Raw genomic sequence first — 19,822 nt, 5'->3', positions numbered from 1 at the left:
TACATACTGGCCAACAAGCTATGTAGCCTGCGAATTGCTTGTGGAGAAGATCGAATTGCTCTTGAGTGTGCCGTGTGGGTTACTGAGAGGCCAGGGATGCGATTTCCAAAACTTGTTGTGCTTTCCAAAGTACACCACAATTAGCATACATGTATACCAACGCATTGCCAAGCACGACATTCTTCTCCAACAACCTCAATCATCGTTTTTACTTCCTCTGGAAGGAGAAAATTCCACCTGTAATTACTAGCATAAACTGCACTTAATTAAATAAACAACGACCACGGACCAACTTCTTTGTATTGCTTTCCATCACCAGATCGGGGTCCATGAGGTTGAACAGGGGAAACCCCCCGCACCCAAGCTCAAGCAAGTCCCTGCCTCTATCGACTCCTACAAAGATGTTTCTTTCTCTGCTTCAGGCAACCTTCAACGAAGCAACTCAACTGCTCTGAGAGCCGAGAACGGTGGCAATGCATTCTCATCTTCCAGGCTTTTGTGACGACAATGAACCCATTTGCACTCACTTTCTCTGCGTGCATCAGCCTACAAAGGCTATACTCTATCTGTGCTTCCGTTTTCATGGTTTTCGACTTTGCTTCACACACACACACAACTCCCTTCAGCTGCAACAGCAGGCGCCGTCTCTCCTATCCATCTTTGTGAAAGAGAGAGTCAAAACAAAAATTGGGTATATGTTAGAGAGAGAGAGAGAGAGAGAGAGAGAGAGACACTTGCTTGTGACAAACAATTAGGGGTCGAGAAGCAAGTGCAGTACCGAAACTGCGTTGATTTTGTGTTGATGTTATTATATCGGATGATCAAAAAAGCGTCGTGCGAAAAGCACGCGGGCAAGAGTCAAGAACACTTGGCATAATAAAATCCATTGGCAAGGGAATTTTTTTTATTTTGATGTAGCACTGAGCGCTGGACGACCAAGACAGTACTGCCAACTGCGTTGCATTTATATGCCCGTATAACAAAAATTATATGTATAAAACGTCAATATACGCCGTATTTCCGAATAATTACCGAATAGCCGTATAAAAAAATTTTCGATCGATATATTTTTCGATCGAAAAAAAGTATATATATACAATCGTCGCCGTATTCGATCGAAAAGTATTGTGGACTTTCTTAGAGTTTGGAGAGCTTGGAGCTTCTGAGAGTTTGCTAGATAGAGACAGCGTCTTCGATTTACAGCGGTTTTCAGGTATATTTTTTAAATTTTCAATAAATATTAACTTTTTTTTTGTGTTGTGCCAGACTTGTGTGGTGCAGTAGTTTCGGCTCTCACCACAAAGTTGGCTTGCAGGTCGTAGGCCACTTCGTGGTGTGTAGCCATATGGCTCACTCCAGAGGTGTATAGAATATAGTTTCCTTTCCCGTGGCGTGTAGTTATATAACTCACTCTAGGGAAGGCTTAGGGTAAATTTAGATTCTCACTCGTATGGTGTAGTAGTATATCTCTCACCATAGAGATGAGTTAGGATTAGAGGTCAATTCGTGGAGTGTAGTAGGCATGATGCTACACCTCTCACTTCAGAGTGGCCTATAAAATTTACAATCTTAAAGTAAATCATTATTGATTATTTTACATAGAAGCACAAAAATTAACGTTCGTCATTTTAAGAGTGTAGACATGCATACTTTATGCCCTCTTCATCTTAATACGACTTTCGTTATTTTTGTGCTTCTATTTCTGTAGTAACATCATTGTTCATCAGCAGATGACTTGGTGTTACTCTGAACGTAGATATATACAACAATTGATTTACATTTGAGATTGTTGAGCTGTTTGTTGATGGTTGTGTTGTGCGTGCCACACACTCCATTAGAAATAGCTTATAAAATTTACAATTTTAGATTAAGTTTTTTTGTCATATGTGTTACATAGAAACACAAGCATTACCACTCGTTATATTAAGAGTGAAGAGATGCATATTTTCATGCCCTCTTCATCTTAATTTGACATACTGGTTACTCGTGTGTTTCATATTTCAAAAGAACATCATTTTTCATCTTAAATGACTTGGTGTTGTTTTGGACATAAACACATACGATAGGTAACTTACATCTGCAATTGTTAATTTATCCGCTGATAGTTGTGTTGTGAGTTCCACACACTTTATCAGGGATTAGATTGATAAAAACTATCAATCTATTTTACAACAGCATCCAGGACTTGTGCTGAGAATATCTCACACTAGCTGAGTTGTTCACATATACGATTTTCCAACCCTTTAGATGTAATTTCTTTCATCATCTCACACTTCTGCACATAGCAAGGTCCAGTTCTTGTGCTGAGAGCATCTCACACTCCTGGCCTGTTTCTCTCTCTCTCTCTCTCTCTCTCTCTCTCTCTCTCTAAATTAATTTTCATGGTCGATTCGCACAATGTGGTTTGTAATCATAAGATTTTCTCTTTAATTTGCAATAATTTAGTATTGTTCAATAAATTTGAATCATCATTTAATATATATATAGGGTTAACACTCATTATATAATAACTATGTTACTATGGTGTACAATCATTTCGTAAGATTCTTAATTTATAATTTTGTCATACAGATATGGCAGACACAAAGCTAGCGAAACATCAACAAAAGTTTGTCTCCGAAGTGATTGTGAGACACTTCCATTACTCGTCAGAAACAGAGATTGGGCGTTGTTTAAACCCTGTCGCTCCGGAGCATTTTTATCAGCTTACAAAGACTCTAACCAAGTCTGTGTTTGAGCAACTCCAGGCAGAGTTTGCACCAGCTATTTTTGACATAGCCCTCCTGACATCAGGTGCTTTAGTAAACATGGTCAAACAAACCATTGGACAGATCATGAAAACCTTTCAAGAACTGAAAAATTCTGCAATTACTTCCTTGCCAAACATAGCTGAGCGCATACATCTTGTGCAGCAGCTTTACACGGAGTTCAAGAGCAAGGAAAAGTTAGAAAGAGCAGCAAAGCGTGCAAGAGTGGAAGCCAGCTCTTCTGAAGCTGTTGTTGAACCAGAAATCATTCTTAGAACAGATCCTACAACGTCATCCGTTGCTACATTAGACCTCTCTCAACTACCACCTATTTTACACCTTTTACCCGACACAGCCGTCTTCAATATCCAAGCTCCACAGCTAGGAGAGGGAAGATGGGCACATGTGAAGCGTGTGGGTGTCACACATCCCGCTTTCAATGATCAAGTGTATGCTGCAAAAGTGTTCAAAGTACACTTACATGGGCCCACCATGGAGCAACAGGTCAAAGACGAAGCAACAATTTTGGATATTTCACATCGAGGTATTATCTACCCTCTTGCCATGGTGCGCCATGTGGAGCGACCAATGCTCATTTCACGATTTTGGAATGGCGGCCATGTGGAACAATGGATCAAAGAATGCACTGCAGACGACAGCCAACCTGTCATCCGCGATTATGTACTCACTGCAGGAACAGCAGAGCTATTCCAGGAGAATATTTTGCAGATCATCAATGCTCTCCTCCAAACTCTAAAGTATATACATTCGCATAACTACCTCCACAATGATCTACACTCTTGGAATATGATGCTGCATTTTGGCAAAAAAGGTGTTTATGCCGGCATTGTGGATTGGGGTTCATGCACCAAAACAAATACCACAGCCGGTTTTTCTCCTCTACGCGATATGCAGATAGAAACTAGAAAACAATATGAGAGAGATTATCCATGGGCAGCCCCCGAATGTATATCTAGTAATCCTCCCTCCTGGACCAAAGCTTTGGATATTTATTCCATGTGTCATACATGTAAACGCATTTTGAAGTGCTTACCAGAGCCCCAAGAACAAAGCAAGAGACATTTTTTGAGTAATGTACTTGCTCATCTTGAAACCGGCAAGCGCCTAAACCCCAAAACCCGGCCTAACGCTTTTGACCTCTCCTTATGTTTAAATGGTGCCCATAGAGTGGGTTACAACATTGTAATGACATTTGGCTTACGACCAGCTGATGATTAATGAAAACACAAGTCTCATGATTTCATCATTGTTTTACTTTTGGTGTCAGATTTAATTGTATGTTTAATTGAACAAAATATCTATGTTTGTCATTTGATATACTGTCCAATGTCAAATTAATTGAATGGGTATTTAAAAGTAATGACATGTTCACCTAATATGTAGATATGGAAGAAGAACTCAACCACGCTGAAGCTCAGGCAATTTTTAAAGAAGAACAAGTTACATGTGGACAAGCAGATCTTTCTACTATTGCGAACATTGAAGAAGATGAATCTAAGCTGCAGGGCGAACCACTAACCCTTAAAGAGTGCAAAAAGCTTTGCCCTAATCACTTTGTACGCCATCAACTATTTCAAATAAGTGGCAATGCAAAAGATACAGCTCCGTTAAAGCTCTCTGAATTGCAACATAAAGGACTGGCACGTGTATTGCTGCAAAGGTTTATACGACAAGAGAGATGTCTACCAAACAACAACCAAGTAGCAATTTACTTTATCCAACAATGCTATGTTCGATATGTTTTGCTGAAGAGAGTGGATTGGTCAGATCGTCCAGGCACCGCTGGCGTTGGACGTGGACGCATTGCAGAAAAGGTGGCAGTACACAATGCAAATAATCCAATGCCTCCTCGCAAGCGTCCTATTGTTTTACTTCTTGAAGAGTCAAGAACACTGACTGAATTAGCCAGCCAAGGACAAGACCTTGCCAGCCAAGGAGAAACACCGGACATGCTTCGTGGCGGTATTCTTGAGCTTGAAATAGAGTTAAGTGATGCACAAGCAAAGCATCAACGATATGAATCATTGTATGGACCTTTGCCAGATGATACTACCACTTCACATAAAGATGGTGCTCAACCATCCCCTGAGCTAGGAATTACAGATTTTACCATAGACCAGCTTATAGCAAATCTATCAAACTCATAAGTCACTCACAAGCTTTTTGTAATCTCAAAATTATATCAAACTCTTTTCGATTGAGTAATTTCCCAAAACCTTGTTGTAATTTCAAACCTACATCGACTTTATGTAATTGTTATTCGACAAGATATTATCGGCAATTTATATTTGTGTGTGAGTAAATATGTGCATATGAGAGAGAGAAAGAGAGGTTTTGATGTGAACGACAACGAGATACCACTTTCTTTCATCATATGCAAAAACTTGTTAAGTATTACAATGGTACTCTCACAAATCATCTCCATCTTCAAAAACTGCAACCATATCATCTACTTCGTCCATATCTGAGCATTCTGAAACTATCTCCCATTCCATATCATCTTCATCATCAACTTCTACAGAAATAGCTTCATGCGTTTGGAAGACTCCATATTGCTTTTGAGCGGCTCTAGTTGCAATGTTTTGAGGCTTATAAATAAGTCTCATATTGCAAAAAAGATACACCAAATCAGCAGCCCGTTTAGTATGAAGTCTGTTTCGCTTTTTCGTGTGCACAAAGTCGAATGCTGACCAATTTCGTTCACAACTTCCACTTGATGCAGCTACTGATAAAACTCTAACTGCAATGTGTTGCAACTCCACTTTCTCTCCACCATACTCCTTCCACCATAAAGGTGCACTTGTTTTGCCAATGGCATCTATATGCCACGGATCCTGAAACATACCAGTTCTGTTGGCATAATCTACTCGCTGATGAAAAGCTGTTTTTCCATCTTCGTGCCCTAAGAGGGAGCACACTGTTTTGAAGTCGGACATAAATTCTTTGTTGACAGATTGCTGATGCATTTGAAACTTAGGATCCAATACAAAAGCCGCACCATGCAATGGCGTATGCAACTGCACCCAACGCTTGTTAACAATTGTAATCATGGTAGCTTTATCCTTTGCACCAAAACTGACATTTTCCCTTAGCTTGCGTATAGCCTCTGACATATACCAGTAGACCCGACCAAAAATAAAAGAATCTGTGTCAACTGCTCTCAAAAGATCTACAAATGGCTTAGACACAGTTACTATTCTTTCTACATTACGCCAAAAGACTGGTGAGTTTACTATTTGTGCACATCGACCAGCTACTTCCTGATAACTTGGATACTTGCTGAGCCATCCATCCCATCTTCTGTCTGCTAAGGTTTCCATCAATGCAGGCTTCAACTCTTGCAAAGCAGCAAGAACATAGTATGCCGTAGCAAACCTTGTTGCGCAAAATATTTGCAAAGCTTTATTTGGTGACTTGGTTCGAAAAAGAGCATACGAAAATTGATGCTCTCTAATGAATTTCACCACATGATTTGCATCCAATAAAGTTTGCTTCACACATGCCATTTTACCAATATCTTTTAAAAGAAAATTTAAAGTGTGAGCTGCACATGGTACCCAAGAAATCTCCGGATACTTGACTTAAATAGCTCTTCCTACTCCTTTGTAGTTGGCCGCATTATCTGTGACAATAGCAGTCACATTCTTTGGTCCACCTGCCTTTGCAATTGCACGCTCATACACCCTTGCTAGGTAGGTGATAGTCTTCTCTTTCAATGAGTTGTCAATTGCTTCCACGAACATAGCCCCTCTAGGGTTAATAAGCATTACATTGATTAAAGGTTTTTTCTGACAGTTAGTCCATCCATCCAATGCTATGGTGCATCCATATGCTGGAACAAACTCTAGGACTGTGCGTTTGAGAATGGCTTTAGTACTGTCTTTGACTTTATCAAGATATTCAGTTCGCATCTTGTTATAGTCAGGAAGCACAAATCCTTTTTTGGATGTACTCATCAAAGCATCTTGAAATATATATTGGATTGCGCATAACATTGAACGATATGCCACACGTAACAAATGCTTGTGTCCATTTTAAATGCAACTCAAGCAACCATTGTTTACCTAATTCTTCAGGCATTGTCTGTCCATTGGATGACGCTCTGGCGGATTTGCTTGTGCTAGGAACTCCTCCTGATGTAGAAGCATGTCCATGAAGAGGGTTCAATTGAGAACTTTGATCATTTACTTGAGTGGTACACACCTCTTCTGTTGCCTCATTGCATACAGATGGTTCAATATTCGCATGAATATCTTTAGAAACATCACCTGTATGTTTAGCTGCAAGAATCAACTTTACTTTGCGAGAATACATGGCAAATTTTTCATGAATATCTTTTGGTGGTGCCCCGCACTTTTCAACATTGCCAGGGACTTTAAACAAATGCTCTTTAATTCTGGTTGCATTACCACTGAACTCGTGGCCACAAGATTTACATTTAAGTCGAGATGTATTTCTCACAGCTTTCAACTCATGCACATAACTCCACTCTTGTCCTTTCACCATGATGCACAAAAATAGTTTGCTAGTAAAAACAAAGTCAATGATCATTTTCATAATCAAAATCAATTAAAACATTAAATTAATTTAACTAACAATGATTGAACGAAATTAAAATAATTAAAAACAATGATTGAACAAAAATACAATAATAAAAAACAATACCATTGGATTACATATAAATTCATCGATTTATCTAAAGTGCAAGCTTGTATCTTTAACACATTACGATAATCAATAATTACAATTAAATAAAGTATTAAAATGATTATCATTATAAATTACTATACATACAAGAGCTATAAGTGACATTTTTAAATGTCAAAACGATAATCACTTACAATACTTGATAATTATCGTATCTATGTAAAGTGCGAACAAAAAGTTCTTACACTTTACCATAGATTTTTAAGCGATTATCTATCTACAATGCGAGTATATGTATGCTCTCACACAGTACGGTAGATTTTGCAGTCCAAATAAAGATAAGAGAATATCATTATTTTTGGACATGTTTTTCCTAAATTTTTACTCTAGTGAGAGCATAGCAGTGTGAATAGCTCTACACAAAACGTAAAAATATAATTTTGTTTCATTATATTCATTTTGAAGTGAGAGAAAATCTCTACACATCAAAATCGAGCTTTAAATTACATAAAATTAATTTTTATGTAATTATATTTTTAAACTAATTATCTCATGTGAGAGTACACTCTACACACAACGATAATATCTTACTTTTTTTTATTAGTCACTTTCAAGTGTCAATTAATTGAACACATTGACAAGTGATTCTTATAATTACAGTTTGTATCAGGTGAGAGATTAAAATCTTCACAAAATACAAACTTTCAACTATTTACTAAGTTTTTCAAAACAAATTCATATATTAGAATCACAAAACTTAAAATTCTATTGAATTTTAATTTTATTGAATTCAAATTGTTTTATTTTTTTACAAATTACATTTTTTGATCGTTTGGTGAGAGTACTCACATGGAAAACACTGACTTTGAAAGCTGATATGAGGCCTTTCGTGTATTGCTATATATACTAACATATTCGATCGTTATAATTTTTGATCGAAAATACTTTCGTTCGAAAATAATTTTGATTGAAAAGTTTTTCGATCGAAAAATCAAGAAGTTATACGATTGGCCGTTTATGCTGATGTGGCACCGTATAATACGGTCGTATAATTTAGATAAACGAATAATATGCCCATTATTCGCGTATTATACGTCTCCCGAATAACGAATAATGCAACTTAGACTGCCAAGCACGACATCTTTCTTCAGTAATCTCCACTCACAATATACTTCTGAGTTTTTGTGCCCATATCAATATCTTGTGTAGAGCCACATGCCTTCAAGATACGTGCAGAGGTAATTGCATCTGAGAGAGACCCTCACTTTGCATACTTATCGACCAAGACAGTGCCAAGCACGACATCTTTCTTCAATAGCCTTCGACTCACAATATACTTCTGAGTTTTTGTGCCCATATCAACATCTTGCGTAGATCCACATGCCTTCAAGATGCATGCATAGGTGATTGCATTGAAACAAAGGCCCTCGCTTCGCATCTGTTGCATTGCGAACAGAACACTTGCTAGGTAGCATAATAGGTTTGAAATTCGTCAACGTCTGTGATCGACGTGTGATTAAAAAATCTTGCAACATGTGATGCTTGTGTAGGTGATTGCATCTATGCCTGCATAGGTGATTGCATATGTAGAGACGTTACAGACAGGAAACTCCTCCAACACCTTTTACGCTTTCTCAAGCACACCGCATTTAGCATACATATCGACGAAGAGAGTGCAAATCACGACATCTTTTTTCTTGCATAGAGCCACATGCCTTCAAGATGCATGCATAGGTAATTGCATCTAAACAGAGGCCCTCGCTTTGCATCTGCTGACATTGCAAACAGAACACCTGATAGGGAGCATGATAGATTTGAAAGTCGTCAACGCTTGTGATTGACGTGTGATTAAAAAACTTGCGACATGTGATGCTTGTGTAGGTGATTGCATCTATGCCTGCGTAGGTGATTGCATCATGAGAGAGGCCCTCACTTCGCATCTGAATTTTGACTTCAACGATTAAAAAAGCGCGACAGAGACACATGCCTTCCAGATGCCTGCGCGTAGGTGATTGCAGCTGGAGAGAGGCCCTCACTTTGCATCTGGATTTTGACTTCTAGGCAATATCAGCCCACAACCTCCTTGCCACAGCCATGAGGGGCATATCTTGCAATTAATGTGCCCCACGAGATGGCAGCCGAGTCCTACGTAGTGCCACATGCCTTCAAGATGCAAGCAAATGTGATTCCATGCCATCGCTTTCATCTGCTAAAAACATCCCAAAAATTCTTGGCCCTTTGCTTGTTGGGGATGTCCCACGATCAATGCGTTCCAAGAGACAACATTTCGGACATGAATCTCGTCAGGAATCTTGGCACTGAGGGTCCAGGAAGGTCTGGATTGTTTTCAACATTCCCTGACTAACAATATCAACGTGAATTTTGTTTCCCATACATATCCTTCAAGACAAAAGCATACTCAAGCACTTTTTGGTGCTTTCTTAAGTACACCACATCTCGCATACATGATCGTTGCTCCTATGTAGTGCCACATGCTTTCAAGATGCAAGCATAAGTGATTACATCAGGAGAAATGTCCTTGCTTTGCATCCTGAAAATAGCCAGCAAGAGCTTCCTAGCAGAGATGACATTCCGGACATCAAGGCATTGCCACATGCCTTCAAGACAAAAGCATAGGTGATTGCATCTAGAGAGATGCCCTCGCTTTGCATCTATTGGAAACAGCCCAGCGTAGGGCTCCGTGGCCCTGCCACATTTGGCATAGATGTCGACCAAGGCAGTGCCAAGCATTACGTTTCGTAAAAGGGAACCACAATATTGATCAATCCACCGCCAAGCATGACATCGTACTCCCAACAGCCCCGGACTAGCAATCACATCGTGGATTTTGATACCCTTGCAATAGGCATATTGGGCATATCTTGCAACCAGCATGTTGTAGGTGATGACATTCTAGAGAGAAAGCCTCACGAAGTTTAATTCATGCTTTCGTGATAGTACCACATTTGGCATACATGTCAACCAAAGAATTGTCAAGCATGACATCCTTCAGCAAGCGTGCTGGATCAGGTATCTTCTCATTAATACGCTCACCTATGTCAATGGCTCGTGGAAGGCCACTGGCCTTCAAGGTGCAAGCATTTGCATTCAGATTGCATTTGAAGAGATGCATCCGTGAAAACGGCATAGAGCTTTTTGGCCTGCTCCTATCGCGTGTATCCCACAATCAATGCATTCCAAGACTTGACATTTTGGATAGGAAGCGTCTCAAGCACTTGGTGTGCTTTCTTAAGCACACCACATTTGGCATACATATCGACCAAGGCAGTGCCAAGCACGATATCTTTTTTCAACATCAGCATCTTTGTGAATTTTTGTGTGCCCACATCAGTATCTTGGCATAGATCCACATGCCTTCAAGATGCATGCATATGTGATTGCCAAATGGAGAGATACGCTTGCTTTGCATCCGCTAAAAAGAGCCTAGAACTTTTTGGTCCCGCTCTTGTTAATCATGTCCCGCAATCAGTGTACTCCAAGAGGCGACATTTTGGACAGGAACTTCCTCAAGAACGTTTTGTGCTTTCTCAACCGCATCACATTTGGTATACATATCGACCAAGACAGTGGCAAGCACGACATCTTTTTTCAACATCAGCATCTTTGTGAATTTTTGTGTCCATATCAGCATCTTGTGTAGAGCCACATGCCTTCAAGATGCATGTGTAGGTGATTGCAAATGGAGAGACACCCTCGTTTTTCATCTGTTTAAAACAAACTAGAGCTTTTTGGCCCTGTCCCTATGCGGCATATCTTGCAATCAATGCATTCCAAGAGTCCACACTCTAGAAAAGAAGCTCCTCGAGCACTTGCGTAGAGCCACATGCCTTCAAGATGTAAGCATAGTCTTCAAGACCAAAGTATAGGTGACTAATCTTGCTTTGCATCCACTAAAAACGGCCTAGAGCTTTTTGGCCTTGCTGTTGTTGTGCATATCCCGCAATCAGTGTATTCCAAGGAGGCGACATTCTGGATAGGAAGCTCCTCAAGCACTTTCTGTTCTTTCTCAATCGCACCACATCTGGCATACATATTGACCAAGACAGTTCCAATCACGACATCTTTTTTCAACATTAGAATCTTTGTGAATTTTTGTGCCCATATCAGCATCTTGCATAGAGCCACATGCCTTCAAGATGCACGGCATTGTGGCAAGGAAGGTTTGTTATTACAGAAGGTTCTTGATGGGTACATCATGCAATCAATGCGCTCCAATATTTTGGACAAAGAGCTTTTTGTGCTTTCATGAGGACATCGAGCAAAGCACTACCAAGCACTTGCCAATAGCCCTTGACTAGTACTCTTATCGTGAATTCTGTCACCCACGTCAACGTCTTGCATAAGACCATACACCTTCAAGGTGCAAGCATAAGTGATTGCATTTGAACAATTGGAAAGAGTCCTTCATTTCTCATGCGGTGAGAACAACATAGTGCTTTCTTGCAACAACCATATTGGGCTTATCTGTAATAGTGAAGACAGTTCGGACATGAAGCCGATCAAGAACTCCTAATGCTTTCGTGAGTATACCTTGGCTGGGGTGCTCATGAGCTTGACAAGCTTAAAAGTTTGTGATGTGTCCAAGATGTGTGCTTGAGGAATTGAGGCTGCAAGAGGATTTAGAAGTAGATTGTTGTTCAATGCTGCATACCAACACTTGTACTCTCATTGGTTTGCTTTGTTGGGGTTAAGGCCTATGTGCCTTGACCTGTCGCCCAGGTCATGGGTGCCCGCCCACTGTTACCCTATACTTATAGTGAGTATACTGTATAGGGGGAGCTGCCACTTCACAGTCTCCCCACCCACATCGTGTGTGTGTCTCCTTCTCTCTCTCTCACTCTCCGTCTGTGGTGCTCCCCGATCCCCTTCAATTGGTATCAGAGCTATGGTGACCGCGGAGAGCACGACGGCTTTGAGAGCTTCGAGGCGATAGCTCGCTCGCTCTCAAGAGTAGAGAGATTAAGAAAGCTTGGAAGCTTTGTGAGAATGCAATGGGAGCTTGTGAGCTCAATTGAGAGTGATGTATGCTCTTGTGGAAGCTTAGAAAGGAGTGTGGAAGATTGTGTGTAAGTAAAGGTGCTGCCCTAAAACTGTGTGCGCAGCAGCACTGTTTTCAGATTCGTTTTTCTCCTTGTAGAATGTAGATTTGAGAATTACTTCCATTGTGCCCATCTGTTTCGACGTGGTCTACAACTTTGCAGAAGAAACTTTTTGCAAATTCCTCACCGTTTTGCTGATATTCAGCTCAGACTGACTGTATACAGAAATTCCAGATTTTCTGTTGTCGCATTGTGTGCGAGTTTGATGCACTTTTGGAAGCACGGGAGATGCTTGAAGTTGAGTGCATAAATTCTGAACTGAAGATGCAATTGCAGCTTGTGTTAAGCTTGTGGTTTGAGGGTTTTTTGGTAGACTTGGGCAACGAAGTACGGAGGCGTTTACACACCACCGAGGCGGTCTCTTGAGAGAGACAGTTTTTTGGAGCACACAGGTGGAGCTTCTTTCACTGGTTTTCACAAGATACTTTGGCAGTGATTTTGTGCTTGGATTCATGGTCTTTGCGGATGGTTTGCATATGGTTATGGCGCATGGTTGATGCCCATTATACATGCATTTTGGTGAGCACTTTCAAGTGCCGGTGAGCTCTCTTGAGAGCATTGTTTTCGCATTGATCAAGTTTCCGGATTGCAAATCTTTTGGCGCTTGCTTATGCGCGGTCACTCCGTTGATGTACGTTGAGTGCGGATTGCCATTGGATGTGAAAATGCGGAGCCATTTTGGGATTTCTACTCATTGGCATTGAGTAGTGTTATGGTTTATGCTAGAGATTGTACTTGAGTTTTTTGCTCAGTTTTCAGGGGAAATTCTATCGGATTTTTCCTAGATTCTCGCCATAGTTTGTGATCGAGTGTTTACTCTCACTTTGACAGGTTTTGTCAGTTTGGACACAGTTTTGTGTTTTTGTATCCACTCTTGCAAGAGTGAAGAGTTGTGTATCTTTCTTTGCTTGAGACAGTGGTTTGCTCTCGGGTGGGAGAGTCTTGTGATCTCGAGCATTGTTTGCAATAGTTTTGCAGAGCTTATGCATGTATGTTGAGTGTAGTTTGATGCGCTTTGATTGCTCATTGTATTGAGCTTGCAGGACAATGATTATTTTGTGTTGATAGCCATTGTGGGTCGAAACTCTGGCGAAATTTTCCCAGGAGTTTTATGCATATCATTTATGCGATCTAGGTAGAGATTGCGGGTTGCACTCAGCATTTGCGTGCGGTGTTCTCTGCAGGTGGGAGACTTGTGCGTGTGTATGCATCGATACCGCATAGTGTGGGCTTGGTGATTAGCTCACAGATTGCAGTGTGATACTAGAGCAAGCGAGGCTTGTATTGACATTGCGGGAGCTCTATTTTGGAGTGTGTCTCACAGGTTTTACATTGTGTTTCTGGCCATATTTGTAGACAGTTTCCAGGTGAGGTGGTTTTGCTTTCTAGTTTGCTACATTGTGCTCATGGCAGAGACAGGTGATCGCTCAGATTATGATCTCTCCGAAATGTGCATGTTTGATGGGTCAGACTTTGCAACATGGAGAGAGTGTATGCTTGATGCATTGACACAGCGAGGGTTGCATCGACCATTGAGTGGTGATGCAGGTAGACCTTCAAACATGTCTGACAATCAGTGGCAGGAGCTAGAGGAGATGGCACTATCTACACTCTCTTTGCACCTTGCGGAATCTGTATATGCTCTTGTTATGTATGAGACTACTTCGAGAGCACTTTGGCACAGATTACATGATATGTATGATAGATCTGAGTCATCAAGGACTCGTGTGAGACATGTACATTCACGAGTACACCGACAGGTGATATGTTGGTATTGTGGTCATTTTGGACACGTTAGACGGCGCTATTTTTGTCGTATGCGACATGGCAGTCTTAGAGATGTATGTAATGATGCCATGGACTCAGCTGCTTTGATAGTTGAGGCAGATGTAGTGTCGGAGTATACTAGTGACGGGGATGTCACTTTTACCTCGAGCTATGCACGAGATGCTATACATGTGGATAGTGCACTCCCTTCGCAGTGGTTGCTAGACGCAGATGCTATGTTTCATGTCACGCTGCATCGTGAATGGTTTTGTAGCTATTCTAGCGGGATGCTTGGTAGTGTACGTTTGATCGATGGATCGGTGCATGCGATAGTAGGTGCAGGAGATGTGAGATTGTCATTACCGAGTGGTGCATCTTACTTGTTATGACATGTGCGCTATGTACCAGATTTGATAGTGAGTTTGATCTCGATTGGTCAGCTTAGAGATTGTGGATGTCAGATTTCGCTACGAGAGCGAGATTTTTTGATGCATTTGGGTTCGCTAGTGATTGCGAGAGGTGCCAGAAGTGGTACAGGTTACCCATTGCATGTGGATCACGGGAGAGACGGTGTTGTCTCTGTGATCATGCAGCCAGGTAGAGAGCGAGAGAGCAGGCGAGTCTCTTTTGCTTGTGGGTTGTAGGATGCTTTGCATGGAGTGCAAAGGAGTGACCTTGTTGTGCAGGTTGCGTCTACGAATGCACAGGTAGAGTGGGACAGCTCTAGTGAGTCACAATAGGATGAGTCATCAGAGGTGATGACAGAGATGGCTCACATGGATGCTGAGATGTCGGCTATTGTGGAGTCATTTCTTGATATGCTTATGCCAGAGCTTGATGCAGATTCGGGATAGATGGATACTCTTGGTACACATGTGATATATGGTGGGCACGAGGAGTTATTCCAGAGCTCGGAGTCAGAGTGCCATGGTATCTATGATAGGGGCCAGGATTGCCATGAGTTGAGTTCTGAGTTGGAGGTGGCAGAGGTTTCCGGGTTGCATCAACGTTCGGTGTCCTCATGTACGAGATGCTGATCTCGAGGCCCGATATAGCAGCTGCAGTGGGAGCATTTGCAGCAAGGTTGATTAGTTGTTCGATGACTGATCTCGGCATAGCGCATAGGGGAGTTTTGCAGGTATTGGACCGATACTTGCAGGAGTGCATGAGCTCTTGTAGACTCTTTGCAGAGCTTGGAGCTAGCTCTGTGTGGCTTCCGTAGCAGGATGTTTGTCTATCAGTAGAGCCGGATGCACTAGCTCATCGAGAGTCAGTGGGCATAGGTTGAGAGAATATCTCACCTTCTATTAGTTGTACACTAGTAGATCTTGCTTAAAGGCACATTGGCCTTTAAGTGGGAGGTTGTTGGGGTTAAGGCCTATGTGCCTTGACCGGTCGCCCAGGTCATGGGCGCCCGCCCACTGTTACCCTATACTTATAGTGAGTATACTGTATAAGGGGAGCTGCCACTTCACAGTCTCCCCACCCACATCGTGTGTGTGTCTCCTTCTCTCTCTCTCCCACTCTTCGTCTGTGGTGCTCCCCGATCCCCTTCATGCTTTGCTTGGAAGATCTCAGTACATGTATGCCAAATGTGGTAGGCTAGGAAAACCTGGGCTGTTCTCAGGAGATGCAAAGCGAGGAATCGCTCCAGATGGAATCGCCCATGCTTTCATCTTTAAGGCATGTTGCACTACGCAAGAAGCTGATAGGGGCAAAAAAATTTATGAGAACATTGTTAGTTAGGGACTGCTGACAAAAGGAGTTGTGCATTCATCGGCCTCTGCCGCCTGCATCGCCAACAACAGCCTAATAGCATCAGCTAAAAAATGTGTTGAACGGTCCTTGCTCATCACGTCGGCAAGCATCCAAAGTACCCTCCAGGTTGATGATCTGCAGAATATAACCAGGGTTTGAAAGGTGTTCTCAGGAGATGCAAAGCGAGGAATCGCTCCACATGGAATCGCCCATGCTTTCATCTTTAAGGCATGTTGCACTACGCAAGAAGTTGATAGGGGCAAAAAAATTCACGAGGATATTGTTAGTTATGGACTGTTGACAAAAGAAGTTGTGCATTCATCGGCCTCTGCCATCTGCATCGCCAACAGCCTAATAGCATCAGTTAAAAGATGTGTTGAACGGTCCGTGCTCATCACGTCGGCAAGCGTCCGAAGTACCCTCCAGCTTGATGTTCTGGAGAATATAACCAGGGTTTGAAAGGTCTCCAGGGCTTGCTACTGCAAGGGCGAACTACGCGGAAATCTCGACCTGCTCACGGCTCTCCGTCACGGACCTGAAAGGTGTTCTCAGGAGATGCAAAGCGAGGAATCGCTCCAGATGGAATCGCCCATGCTTTCATCTTTAAGGCATGTTGCACTACGCAAGAAGTTGATAGGGGCAAAAAAATTCACGAGGATATTGTTAGTTATGGACTGTTGACAAAAGAAGTTGTGAATTCATCGACCTCTGCCGTCTGCATCGCCAACAACCTAATAACATCAGCTAAAAGATGTCTTGAACGGTCTGTGCTCATCACGTCGGCAAGCATCCGAAGTACCTTCCAGCTTGATGTTCTGCAGAATATAACCCGGGTTTGAAAGGTCTCCAGGGCTTGCTGCTTGCTGGCTGCAAGGGCGAAGTACGCGAAAATCCCGACCTGCTCACGGCCCTCCGTCCCTGCTGCATCACGTTTCCCTGCGCGTCTGAGTCTCTCGATCTTTAAATTGCTCGGCCATTTGCTTTTCTACGAACGACCCAAATTTTGATTATGGGCTTGATGCCAGGTGGACGAACATGGAGCCAGAACTGAAAATTTGCCTTCTACGCTAACGAAGTAAGGACAGAGATGAGAGGGCTAGAACCTATGCGAAGGTAGCAAATACCTTAAGTGTTGCAATCTAACCACTTGCGCAACGGCCCTCAACTGCATCAACGCAGCGGCTTGCGCAAGACAAAAAAGTGTTGTTGCAGCCTCTACATTTGGGCCCCACCCTGCTGTCGCCTTTCTCCGCATGCAGGAATCTCGTAAACTACTGCGAGCCCGCGTCACCCCTTCGCATTAGCGAGAGGATTGGGTTGTTATGGGCTCATGATTTTCTCATGACTAAAAGTTTTTGGTGAGCTTTGTCCACAAAGTTTTTTGCCTCATTCATTTAAACGTGATTTTATCACTTGCTTAGGCTATAGGCTATTCTAGGTTCTCCGATGCTTGGTAATAAAAGTCACGCTGCTTTGTAATAAAAATAGCGCTTACGTCGAAGGGCTTTGCCGATAGAGCGCGAGGAGTCTCTCTCTATCTCTCTCTCTCTCTCTCTCTCTCTCTCACACACACACAGAGCAGGCAGTGCCACCGTCAGCGCGGAAGTGACTACAGCGACAGGAAGAGAGCGATGGTGACAGATTGGTCAGTTCAAGTTTGGAGGCAACAGGTACTTTCTACATTCTCTCTGCCTTGGCTCACCCACTCTCCGGCATCATCGCAAAGTGAGTCAAAAGAAGATGCTCAACATGCATGCCACTACAGCTGCCACTTCTTCTGTATGCAAGAATACACCTAGATTACTAATTTCTCTGATAACTGGCCATTCTGTGGTAATGCAGTCACTTTTTACAAACCTAAGAATGAAGGCTTTCAGATTTGATAAGAGATTTTCAAATTTCTTGGCTACTCGTGACTCACGTTTGTCTGAGAGAGACAAGCTTTTTCTTTGGGATACTTTTCAAAGAGAGTTGAAAGATTCTATCCAAGAATCAGCTACACTTATCAATTCGGGCAAGGCGAGCCAGGTAAGGGTAGAGCTATATAAACTAGTGGTTGAACACAGCCTTAAAGAACTTGAGCGGACAGCGGAAGCTTTGTTTCAAAGTTTGGAGTATGGATGTCCCACACGCGAGGATGTAGAGGGCATGGAGGACAACAGCACCAAGTGGGAATTAAGCATGTTGCATTGTATCGATTGGGACAAAACAGACGGTAGCGTCTACGGGAGGGATTTTTTTGAAAAAGTGTATGAATACATTAGTGAAGGCTTGGTCACATCAGAGAAAGAGGAGAAGGAGTACGAGGTGGTCTCTACATGCAAAGTTTGAGTGAAGAAAGAGGAGGTGCAGGTAAGTGATGTTCCACCTCCTGGGGCAAGATGAGTTGATAGTGATCACCATTTCTCTTTGACATGTTGTAGGTTCTAGAGGTGAGGATTTGACGCTGTACTTTACTAGTAATCTTAAGAAGCTATGATTTAATGCTTTCCTTTCATACTAGTGATGTGATGGTTTCCTACATGCTCCTACAACACATCCTTTAGGTAATTGATCAGAAAAGACTAGAGCTTCCTGTGGGTTTGTCTTCCCTGCGTCATGTATCTTAATCTGCCTTCTTTACTTGGTTTTCCCTCCTGCATCATCCGTCTTCTTGTGCCCCACATTGCGTTTGCCTTCCTGCTAGGTTATCCTGCAATATTGCGCCCTTTCCTGCAATGAGGGTTGGCTAGCTGCTTCATTTTGGCCACTAGCTTTCATCAAGTGGCCAATCTATGCTTGAAGTTCATGTGCCAAATCTGCAGGTATTGTTACTGTGTGTTCAGGTTGGGGGCAACGGGTTTTCCCTTGTAGTTTCCATGGTTGCCACCAGCCTATCATATCTTTCTCTTCTCTCTTGGTCTACATAGACTGTGGTTGGAGGTCTGGTAGTTGCCTCAAGTGTTATGTATCTTTGGCTCCGGATTTGGTTGGTTGGCGAAGGCATATTGGGCATCTTCTAATTGAGTACCTAACACAAACCTTTTAGCATCTAGATGGATTTCTCAAAATTCCTGTGCATGCTTTCCAATAAAGGTCTTCCAGAATTTTCAAAGGAGGGTAAAGGACCCATAATAGGGTGATAATCTTGCAATTACTGTTTCTTCCTTCTATTAATATAACCGTCTTTGCTTTGTTGAAAAACTATACAAAAAAGGGACCCATAACGGATCGGGGTCCAAAACAAGGCCACCTTAAAAATAAATGGAAACTATTACCAAAATGTATGGAATTATGATTAGGATAGCATTAAGAATGGCAAGAGCTTGATATGACCTATCTTTTTGTATCAATTTCATTGAAAACTGTCAATCTTATCAAATAATTCAAATTGAATGGACCTCTATTGGCCCCCATGTTTTAAGTGGCCTTATATTGGCTGCTTTACCCTACCGTGTATAAGATCTATAGAATTAAAGAATCATGTGTCAAAATGCATATATTATTCCCATTGTTCAAAGAAGAAGAAGTTTAGATAGCTTTTGGCTAGCATAGTAATATGCTATACAAACAATTTGATCCCTCAAAATAAGACTCAAAGGAGGCACATGGCCCTATAAAGTGCAACATAGCGCAAGGTCATGCTTACATAAGACTGATTTTCAACACATTTTGGACGTGTTTTGATTTGCAACAAAGACTTATAATCTTCAGGTTTATGACTTTCACTAAAGTCTTCCCTTTAGTGGCTTCTTAAAAGGAAAATCTTCTTCTTGTGGGGAA

At 41.9% G+C, this 19,822-nt stretch overlaps 1 protein-coding gene across 1 annotated transcript; it reads left to right on the top strand.

Moving 5' to 3' along the window:
- The first annotated feature begins 17,589 nt into the window (after positions 1-17,589).
- LOC147436377 (uncharacterized) lies at positions 17,590-18,555 on the top strand. Its single transcript, XM_086488152.1, has 2 exons — positions 17,590-17,730; positions 17,903-18,555. The coding sequence occupies exons 1-2, from the start codon at positions 17,692-17,694 to the stop codon at positions 18,389-18,391; spliced, it is 528 nt and encodes a 175-aa protein (XP_086344278.1). The 5' UTR covers positions 17,590-17,691; the 3' UTR covers positions 18,392-18,555.
- The last annotated feature ends 1,267 nt before the right edge of the window (positions 18,556-19,822 follow it).

The sequence above is a fragment of the Adiantum capillus-veneris genome, chromosome 18 (assembly GCF_014529385.1).
Source record: "Adiantum capillus-veneris isolate H3 chromosome 18, ASM1452938v2, whole genome shotgun sequence".
In the NCBI taxonomy this organism is placed as follows: domain Eukaryota; kingdom Viridiplantae; phylum Streptophyta; class Polypodiopsida; order Polypodiales; family Pteridaceae; genus Adiantum; species Adiantum capillus-veneris.
Note: the sequence above shows the minus strand (reverse complement) of the source record. Positions and strands in the feature narration are given on the sequence as shown.